The following is a 10928-nucleotide window of genomic DNA, read 5'->3' as shown; positions in this document are numbered from 1 at the left end:
GAGAGAGAGAGAGTGGGAAAGCAAGCAAGCTGCCAGGTCTGGGACTCAAACCATGGTTAGCCATGTGGGAGTCCAGCGCCCATAACCACCACACCCCCTGCCAGCCCCAATATCTGACCTTTTAAATATAGAGCTCTTTAGTGTATACTACATAGTGGCCACATTGATATATTTAATTATTATTATTATTATTTTTTTTTTTTGAGATTTGCTATAGGGCACGTGCGCTCACCAGAAGGACAGAGAGACAGAAAGACAGAAAGTGAGAAATCACCCCCAGGAGGGATGGCCATGCTGCAATCCTTTCTCCTACATTCTCCTCTTGAGATCTTGGGCATGCACACACATGCGCCTGGCGTGAATTTAAGCCACCGGGTCTGGCATGCACACACGCCCGGCCTAGTTTAAGCCACCGGGTCTGGGACTACTCCCTGTCTACTTCTTGCTGGGATGGCTGCATCTGTCTCTCTGTCTTCTTCGGATGCCTCCCACATGGCAAATCATTTCAGTAACACCAGCATCTCACCACTCCCTTGCATTGGTGCCTCCGATGGCTTAAACTGGAGCTATCCTCAGGTGCTGGCTGATGCAGCTCTCGTTAAACATCAGCTGTGACAGTCTTACTGCCCCCTCGGATAGTAGGGTCTCTTCCCTGCTGCAATCTACTGCTCTCAGATATTCACCTAGGTGACCTTAAAGACTGTGGCTGCGGGTCAAATCCTCCGAGAATCATTTGCTGACCAACCATAACCCTCCCAGACCACCAACTGCACTCCTTTATGACCATGGCATTGTGGTGAACCCTGACCCCACTCTGTACCATGTGCTGTGTGATATGGGGAACATACTCTGGCTCTGCCTGGTACCCAGTGCAGGGCCTATACTCAGAAATCTCTTGAACAATTGTCATAATAAGTTCACACACAAGGCTGGCCCCACATGGCTGACTGCAGTTTGAATCCCAACCCTGGTGGCTTCAAAACTACAATAGCATGTCTGTGCATGCCCAAAATCTGGACAGAATGGAGAAATGGAGAAAGGACTGGTGTGACCACACCCTATTGGGGGTACTTTTCCTTCCTCCTAAGCCTGTTTCTGGCGAGCACACACACCTAACAGCAAATTACAAAACAAAAGTTCCACAGGTCTAGAAAACAACATTCTAAAACAGGGATATTGTCTTAAATAACATAATTGAAAGTTCTCTACTTTCAAAATACAGTGTTATCTGTTGTCCCAAGTTTTACAACAGACAAATTTTAAAATCAGAAACAGTGAACAAATATTCTCTTCATCTGAGAGTTGCTGTCCCAAGTGAGCGTGAAGCGAGCAAGTGCCCTAAGCGGAGGCTCTGTGTGTGTTACCTGGTTGTTGACGACCACGTGAACAGTGCCGTGGGTTGTGTAGGATGGCAGGTCACTGAGGTGGAAAGTCTCATACACGATACCCTGGCCAGCAAATGCAGCGTCCCCATGCAGGAGAATGGACATCACCTGCAGACACCAAAGGAAACCATGATCCAATATGTCCTGACCATAGGACCACGGGTCAGAGGGGAATGGGGTATGATTTACCATTCAGCCCTGTGGTTCTGAGAGCCCTTCTAGGTTAGGAAGAGGCAGGAGTACAGAAGACCCAGCACCCCTTCAGTCTTGGCTGGCAGAGTCCTGGTTTGTTTGTGTAATGTGAACATACCCTGCAGTCCTGCATGTTGGTAATGAATGCAGGGAGAGCCTCAGACTTGAGGCCTACCATCCTCAACATGCCATGGCCACCAGCCTTCCTACTCAGGAAGCTATGCTGGCTCAACCCACTTGTCCCTGATCTCATTTCATGAGCCCTGTCCTTCCTGAATTTGCACCCTTGACTGGCCCAGTACCCACTTGGGAAGGACACTGAGCACAGGCCGGGTCCGCTGGTAATGGCCAGGTTGCAGTCTGCTGGTGACCCCTTAGTGCACCAATTGCTCCACGGCAGTGGGTATGCTGGCAGTATTTTGTGAAAAGAAACTACATCCTGCCTCACCTCAAACCTCCATGCCAGCTAGTAGCAACTGCTTGCCTACACCAGCCCCAGCAGCTGACAGCTGGTGACAATGACCTTGGCCATCTCCATATCTGCTGGTTGGTGTCCTCTGCAAAGAAGAGCTTCTCTTTTTCATCATCTATCTGTACTACTGTGCACTCATGGTGTGTGCTTTACTTGAGAGGCTGAAGTACCTGGTTGTTCTAAGTCGACACTTGCCTTGTTCCAGATTTGCTGTGGGGGCCCCTTCTGGCTGGCTCTGTGTCCTCTGCTAAAGCCCTACATTCATGGGTAATTCCTGATATTCTGGCACAACAGAGCTTTGCAGCCTCATGCTTTCCCCACCCCGCCTTGGAACCAGTCATTCCTCAAAGGAGCCTAGTGCCTCCAATAGAGGACAGTAGACCATTGTTGGTATTCATCACGACCAGAACACTGTCACTTCCAGATCATTTTAGTACAGGGCTAGAAACACATGTGTGCACATGCATGTGTACACACAGGGTCATTTCTTTGTGTGTATGTATGTATAATAAAACTAGGAGCTCGTGCTGATACCTCTGAAGTCCAATCCAGTGTGTTCTCTAAGCCACCTCCCCCTACACCTATGTAAAATACTTTGTCCCCAGTGTCTTTGAGGTGCTGGGGCCACTGTGTTTGGTGTCCATGCTGGCAATCACCTCTGCTCCGTGACATGCAGTCTCTATGCTTCTCAAACCCCTGGCCTTAGGGGTCTCAAGACTCAGCACCAATGGGGTGGGTGGAGAGGGAGAGAGGGTGACTGACTGGTTCATTTTAAAAAACTGGTTGCCAAGTTCAAGCTACAGGGCAACTGACAGCTGGGGGTCTAGGGGAGCTGATGCTGCAGCTCAAGTAGAGGCAGAAATCCTTCTTTGGGGGTCTTAGTCTTCTCCAAAGGGCTCAACTGAGTAGGTGAGGCCCATCACTCTGTGGTGGTCATGTGTTTTACTGTAAGTCCACTGTTTCACAAGTTAACCTCATTTTCAGAGGCCTTCACTGCAAACATCTAGATGGTGTTTGGCCCAATAACCATACTCTGAGGCTAGCCTAGCTGACACCTAAGCCATTGTGGCCTTGGGCTGTGGCCTGCAGACCAGCACCTCTGTGAGAGGCTCATTACCACCTGGTCCTCAGCACTGAAGCCTTGAGTCCTCCTTGCCAGGAAAGGAAGGTCTATGACTTGCTTTTCAGGGACAAACTAGAATTTATTCAAACAGAACTACACGTGTGCTGCTGTCATGTGGATATAGGGAGTGTTTACAAGGAGTGTCAGATGATGAACAACATGTCATTTGCTCAGGGGCCCCTTGGAGGATGCCGCAGCTTTGCCAAGATGCCCAGACAGGTTGCCTAGGTGAGTATCAGAGCTGTAGTGAAGTTGCTGACATTTCATCTCCTCCTGGTCCCCAGAGTCTCACTTCTTTCTGCAGACATTTCTCTGTACCATCTGCCTCCTGTTGATGGGGGCACATGGGGTTAGCCTCCCTCTTGTCGTGACATTTTTCTCATCTCTGGTTGACGTCGAACTGCACCCACAGTCAGAATGCACCCACACTACCAGCAGACATGGCAGTGACTGACTGCTGGGATTTCTTGTCTGGTGGTTTGTCCTGCTGGCAGAAGTGGGTCACTCCCACACTGCTGCACCAAGGAAGTGCTTTCACTAACAGGCCACAGGCCATGTTAACACGAGCAAAATCAGGTCAGCTTTACCAGCAGGCACAAGATTATGGGGCAGCCTTTGCATGGTTGTAGGTGTGTGATTTTCCACAAATGCTGAGGGTTATGTAACACCTGTCAGTGACCTGTGCTCTGGCTTTCAGACACCAAATCATTCCCTAGGGGCACTGGCAGAGCACAGCATGGCAGGAGACTGAGCCTGCTGTCAATCCACCAAGAACACATGATGCTGACTCAAAGAGGAGCCGATGTCCCTATAGGCTGGCCACTGTTTGTTACTGGCCGGGACCAATGTGGCAACATGTGCATGTGAGCAGGACATCCGGAAACAGAGGGACTGCCCACGTAGGCTCAGTTACCTACGGATTTTCAGCCGAGAAGAGGCAGGTTGGCCTCCCTCGTCCTGGCATCCCACAAAGGACTGGCCCAGTGCGATGACTGTTAACAGATCCAAACACACCCTGCTGCTTCTCCTCCCGTTACTACATTCCTTAATGGAACAGTGGCAGCATCTTAGGCAAGACTGCATGAGTGGATTTCTGTGCATGATTCATGCACGAGGAAGTCACCCAGAGTTTCCTGAAATTTCATTCTACTATATAGCCCCAAATGTCGAGGCCAACGTCCTGGCCAGAGGCACTCGCCACCCACCACCGATGCTGACCTTTAGCCCCCACCCCAATCTCACCTCAGACCAACCTCTCCTAGACAGCACAGTGTCGTCAGTGGTCCTGGGGCTCCTTTTGCGGCTCTGAGAGTGACGTGCACTTGTGATCATGCCTGGCCTTCCATGCAGGGAGCCCAAATCAGTGCAGGGGACCACTTCCTGCTGCTGGCCATCTCAGCCCAGACCCCAGTGCCCATGACAGCACTCTCCCTTCCTCTAATCCCACGAGATCTTTAGTATTCCTACCCACAGAACCTGAGAAACCAACACTTGGTTCCACCTCTGAAAAAGACCTGATCTCACTCCAAGGCACACCAGGGCAGCCGCCCCAGCCCTGCTTCATCTTTGATCCTACTTGTCAACTTCAGAACATTCTTCCCTTCCCACCTATCTACATCCTGCCAGTTCCTGACCCAACATGACCACTGCCTACTCTGCTAGTGAGAAGGCTGCCTCCTGAGCCTCACCTGACTCTAGCACAGCTCTATAGCCTCTTATGGGGGTCTCCACAGTCGACTCTATAGTTTTACACCATGCTGTGAGCATTCTGTCTTCTCCCTTACACATGATCTTTCTTCCAAAATGAGCACAAGACCCTCAAGCATAGGTTGGCGATGCTTCTTTGCATCAGATCCTTGTTTTTTTTTTCCCCCCTGATAATGTGGTTTTTAGGTCATTTTAAGTAATAAGAACTTATAACTCATTACCAACGGAATTCTGTCTTAAGGTTAAAAGATAGCAGATGGTGATGACTGGTGAGGCTCTCTGCACACGAGCAGGTTGGTCAACCAATACCCATGACCCACATACTTGCGGGCCTTCCTCCAGCCTCCATCTCCTGGCAAGCCGTAAACTGCAGAAACATCCGCTCTATTTGTGCTTTTGCACTAACCGACTCAGTTCCATACACAGACTCTCTTCCTTTCTAGTGCAATGCCTCCTGGCTCACCAGCTGCAGACTGGCTCTGCACAGATGTAGCACAGACAAGAAAACTCCCCACCAAGTACTGGTGCTCCAGCTTTGGGAGGAAGCAGGCCTAAGCAGGCTATCTACTATCACTGTTTTCTCAAGAGGGTCTGAATGCTCTCTGAACTCTGAGACATACCCCAGGGCCTACCTTCTTCCCTTCAGTGTCACCACAGTAAAACTGCTCAGCCTTGGTCTTGCCCATCACCACGGGGTCGGCGGCCTCCAGGTGGGATGGGTTGGCCACCAGAGACAGGGTGATGTTCCTGTCAGTCACTCGGTTGATCCTCCGGTGATACATGCCCAAGTGGTACTTCACGTCACCAGACCCCTGAGGGAACAAGCACTCATTGAGTCCTGGTCAGAGACACTCACATCTCCAGATAGTGGTATTTCTACCCCCAGGACCCTTTCTGCCCAGGGCACAGGGAGACGGTCCCGGGTCAGAGGAGACACTCTTGAACCCAGAAAAGGAACATGGGGCTGCCAGGCTTCTGGCCACCTCCACTGTCCAAATGTTGAAATTCTCCCAACATAAAGACAAAGTGTAACTGGAATGAGAAAACTGAGCCCCAGGAAGCCATTTGAGAAATGGGTGTACCTGGATACAGCCAGATCTCTCAGAGGCTGCAGCTGCACCAATGTACCCCCCACACAGGAGCCTCACCTCGTCAGCTGCCTCCAGCTTTGAATCGAACTGACAGAAAATCTGCTCCAGCTCCTTCCTGATGACATTCGCTAGCACGTTCAACCGTCCCCTGGGACACACAGGGAGGTTAGCAGAGCTCTAGGCCATGGCCCCCAGGCAGCAGGTGAAGCAGGTACCACCCTTCCCTCACCCGGGACATGGTGCCGCCCACGCTGGTGACCCAGGGCTGACACTTACAGCCATGCAGAAAGATATGCAGAAAGGTAGAAGATAAAGAAAGCACCAGCTGTGGTCCCTGCGACCTCCCCAGAGTCAGAGAACAGCCTTGCTCAAAGCTAGACCCTGACAAGGGCACTGGGCTTTAATAAGAATGCAAAGGCCAGACACCAGGAGAAGCACATGTGGTCTTGGCCCTGATAGAGGCCTTGCAGTTGCCTCTAGGCAGTGAGGGAGGATCCTGAGAAACAAGATACCCTTCCGCACTTGCAAAGCCCAGGTGCGCTGCCAGGCACCCAGAAGAAGCAGCTGCTCACCCAGCAGCCTGCAGTACCTGTGGGGCATGCCCATGATCACGTAGTCCACACCGTTCTCACTTGACTTGTCGATGATGGTCTTGAGGGCAGGGATCAGCACCTCGCAGCCTTCCAGACCAAAGCGCTTCTCAGAGGACCACTTCCGCTGCAGGAACTCCTCAAATCTGGTGGGAGCCAAGCCACCAGAAATAGACAGGTCACCAGGGCCTGACTCTCTAAACGGGAAGAGTGGGCTCCGGAGGCCGACTCACAAGCCTGGCTGTCCATTCACACACCGCTGTGGACACCTGGCGGAAGCTATGCACCCCGGACAGGAGCATACCCCACAGTCTCAGACCACCCCTAACAGCTGGACCACATGAGCCTGGCTGTTGTTTCAAATGTGCAGCTGTGGCTACACCCCACTCACCCACCATGGCAGAGACAGCACATCCCAGATGGGAGTGCTCCCTGGCCTCAGTCCAGCCCCATACCTGGTGGACCGCACGAGCCTGGCCAACAGGGTCCGCTTTTCCTCATTTGTGAACTGCATAACTCCAGGGGTCTCGAACTTCTGTCGAATCCACTGGCACTGCTCCAGGTCATTGATGAACATGAACTCCACCCCAATGTGCTGACAGTAGGCCATCTGTTCCATAGACACACGTGATGGGGCAGGGTGGAGCACGACCAAGGCACACCGAGGGGGCAGGCACCAAGGCCTCCAAGGCCAAGAAGCACTTCCTCAGGGACCTAGGCTACTAGCACACAAAACCCCCTGGCCTCACAAAGGACAACCCCAGTCCTATTCTGTATGGGCCATGTGGGGCTGCTCCTTCCCAGGAAGAACAGGCTGTTCTCAAGGCAAGGCCCATGTACTGCTGGAGGCTCAGTGGCTTTCTAAGAAGTGCAGGTTTTTAGACTCTTAAATTCCACTCTTTAATAACAGATTCCTCTCAGGATTCTTGGGCCTAAGTGCAACTGCATGTATGATAAAAGACAGCTCCTAAACAGACTGGGGCAGAGGCCTACAAGAGCAGGAAGACATTTGCAAGAAGAGACACAGGTTTTATAATAACAGGAGGCTCTGCTCTGGGTGGCTGGTCTGTGGCTGCCCTCAGTCGAGTGTCCCTGCAGGGCCATAATTCTTCCTGGGCCCTCACTGCCCACCATGTCCTGCTCTGTAGTCCTGAGGACAGACGAGGTCTAAAATAAACCCCAAGTCACCAGTGGAGTCAAAAGGGAACTGGTACAGATGTGGCTAATAGACCCTGTGAGTGCAGCCACTGCTACCTGGGCTTTTAGAGCACCAGGTGCTGCTCAGTGGCCCACCTGGCCCTTAAAACAGACAAGGTAACCAGCTGGTAAGAGAAGCCAGAGGGAGTATGGGTCTGAGACTAAGGCATGTCTTCGCAGAGCACACACATACCATAATCAAGCATAGTGCACTCTGCCTGGATTAAAACCATGGCCAACGTCAGACCCTGGCCGTCACCCTAGCTGACGGAGACAATTATGCCCAGAAGCAAAAAGAGGAGTGGTGTTAGCAAAGGTCCTTCAGGTGAATTGTCAAAGGTGATGACAAAGGGCCTTCCTAACAGGCTGAATGGATGCCTGGAAACAATGTACACTGGCCCTGCCAAACAGCAAAGCTAGCCCTAGTCCACATTTCTGCAGCCACCTGTGGGAGCAGACGTGGCCCAGCCCAGCATGGCTGAGAAGGTGAACCTTCAAGAGGGACTCTGTTCCCCACAGTCCTCATCTGGGCTACAAACCTGGCACTAACTCTCTGCCCATTCCTTGTCACCCGAGCGACTGTTGCGGGGGAAGTCTGGGAAAAGAGCAGCTTCTCTGTCACTATTGTGCCCTCTCTCACAGGGGCAGCAGGCCATGCTGCAGCCCTCCTCCCTTCCTGTTATGCCTGACATTGAGCAGTTAAAAGCTCAAAGGAAACGACTGGAGTAAAGTCATAGAATCAGTCTGTCTCCAGCACTGCCAGAGTCACTTCAGCTCTGGACCTGCAGGTGCAGTTACTGGGCACTGGGTCTTGTGTTCCTATTTTTTGCTTCAATCCCCAGGGAAAAGGGCAGTGAGTTTTAGGGGACGAATCTGTTTCTCTCTCTAATGAGACAATCTTAGAGAACTGAGAAGTTGCATTTCCTCTAATTTCCTGGAGCTGTGAGGTATCCATGTCATGTGGCCCTGGCTCAAGCTATCTGGTCACACCAGTCATACACACACCCCTCAGGCACCACCCTCAAGCCAGGGATCAGCTGGGCACATGCTTAGAACAGGGGTGAGTGGACTGCTCCAGACTTGGGATCAACATGTATCCTAGGGACCAGCAGTTAGCATAATGGCTATGTCGCTGGATTCTCATGTAGTCGACCGAGGTTCAAGTCCCGGACCCGGTGGCTTAAAACTCACGCCAGGCATGTGTGCGTGCGTGCCCAAGATCCTGAAAGGAAAATGGAGGAGAAGGAATTGCGTCATGGCCATCCTCCCTGGGGGGTGATTTCTTACTTTCTATCTCTCTGTCTCTCTCTTTCTGGTGAGCGCATGTGCCCTACAACAAAAACTTCTCAAAAAAAAAAAAAAGTAAAGATGTATCCTAGACAGCAGGAGTCCAACACAGGCTAGGCTGAAAGAGGCTGCCCTTTGACAAGCTTTTCATCACCTGATGGACTGAGAGTCAGAGGAAGGTAACCACCGGGTTCCCTTGCTCCCCATCTCTGCTCTCTGAGAAGGAGATGTTGAAGGGACTCAAGGATAGGAGGAGACACTGTGGCTTTCTTGGGGAACAGGGTGCCCAGGGAGCTCCTGAATGAGGACACACTTAGCACTTTGAGGGGAGAGAGCCTGTACCCAGGCAGCCCTCCCAGGGCAGATCCACAGGAAACCTAGAGAATGGTTGGTGCACAGCAGTCAAGGAACTTGGAGGCAGGGCAGGCCTATGTGGGGTGCTGTCTGCGGGATCAGGCAGCACAAGAACCTCTAGATCAGCAGCAGCTCCTAGAAATACAATGAGAGCTAGGTCTGCCATTTAAGTTTTCCCAGGAGAAACATGTATTATTAGCTTTCCTATATTATTTGATGCAATATATTAAACACTGTCTCGCCAATATCTCAGTGATAATACAGGTATCTTATATGTCTCAAGGGCTCAACAGTTCCATGTGGCTAGTAGCTCCCATGTGGGTGGTGAGACCAGAGATGACGGTCAGTAGTGCAGGTTCAAACAGGTGGGAAAGAGCCACGGCCTAGTCCACCTTGGATCAGCTCTGGCCACTGCCATGATGCCCATACCTATCTGCTCACCAACCCTCAGCTACTCTCTGGGTGATCAACCCTCCAGCCACTCCCTGCTGACGACTTCCCAACCACACTGCTGGCCATTTCCCATCCACTCTCTGATGACCACTTACCCACTGACCGCTCCCAGCCACCCTGATGACCACTCCTTTGGCTACCCTCTTCTGACCATTCTCTTGGCCACTCCCTGCTGACCACCCCACCCCAATGCTGGCATACAGATCTGCTTCGCATTCTCACTCCAGCAAATCAGGAAATGCAGAAGCAGGTGTGAGCCATGTTGTAGACAAGGGTGCTTATCACCAATTGCAGACAGTTTGCTGCCCAACACTGTAGTCACACGGGGGACCCTGACCAGGGACTCTGAGGTCTAATTAGTCTCTCTGAAGCTGAGTTAATCGCTGGGGCTGTTGGGGCTCTGACCCAGGACGTTGGACCCTAATGTCCAGCTACAGGACAGATGCTCTAGTGGTGTGGTGTAGGCTGGGCTCCTTAGGAACATCAGGTGCCACGAGTGGACTCAGAATGTGAAGTGGGCAGGACTGGCAGGTTTCTGCCGTCAGGTTCCAGGGGTCCTGATGATTTCTTTCAGTGTTTTAACCTAGATGCTTTTAGCTCTGAACACCACAGGAGGCATTTATAATAGTCATAGCTAACACTGGGCACAGATCCCTCCCTCATTAAATCCACCCTCCCCTTCTGGAGTGAGCACAAAGGCGCCCTGGTAGATGAGAGAGGCTGCGACTCACCCGGACTGTAGAGAGTGATGCGGGGGCACTGACTACCCAGGCACAGCTCCTAGCAGCTGGCTGTGAACAGGTGAGTGTGCAAAGAAGTTTCCTGGCAGGTTTAGTGCCAAGAAAGTCCCAGAGGGAGGACAAAATGAAGTAAAGCAGAGGGAGGAGAGTAAAGGAGCAAGAGAAGGCAACCCCAACATGGTCTGTGTGGGCAGCAACCTCTCCACGGAGGTCACGCGTCGGAAATAAACTCACAGTGTGGTGTGAAAGCAGAGTGTGATCCCCCTCTCTAAGGCTGATGGCAAAAACAGATTTCTACCTACACAGTTATAAGTGCAAAAAAGAGAGAGAGAAAAAA

General features: G+C 51.7%; 1 protein-coding gene across 1 annotated transcript in view; it reads right to left on the bottom strand.

Annotated features, from left to right (window-relative positions):
* Positions 1 to 10928, bottom strand: part of OGDH (oxoglutarate dehydrogenase) — a 99523-nt gene that overhangs the window by 29402 nt on the left and 59193 nt on the right. Inside the window, 5 exon segments of the mRNA XM_006166024.3 lie at positions 1365 to 1493; positions 5512 to 5691; positions 6028 to 6118; positions 6560 to 6706; positions 7016 to 7170. Coding sequence (XP_006166086.1) covers positions 1365 to 1493; positions 5512 to 5691; positions 6028 to 6118; positions 6560 to 6706; positions 7016 to 7170 — 702 coding nt within the window.

This window comes from Tupaia chinensis, unplaced genomic scaffold (genome assembly GCF_000334495.1).
Source record: "Tupaia chinensis unplaced genomic scaffold, TupChi_1.0 Scaffold144150_1, whole genome shotgun sequence".
In the NCBI taxonomy this organism is placed as follows: Eukaryota; Metazoa; Chordata; class Mammalia; order Scandentia; family Tupaiidae; genus Tupaia; species Tupaia belangeri.
Note: the sequence above shows the minus strand (reverse complement) of the source record. Positions and strands in the feature narration are given on the sequence as shown.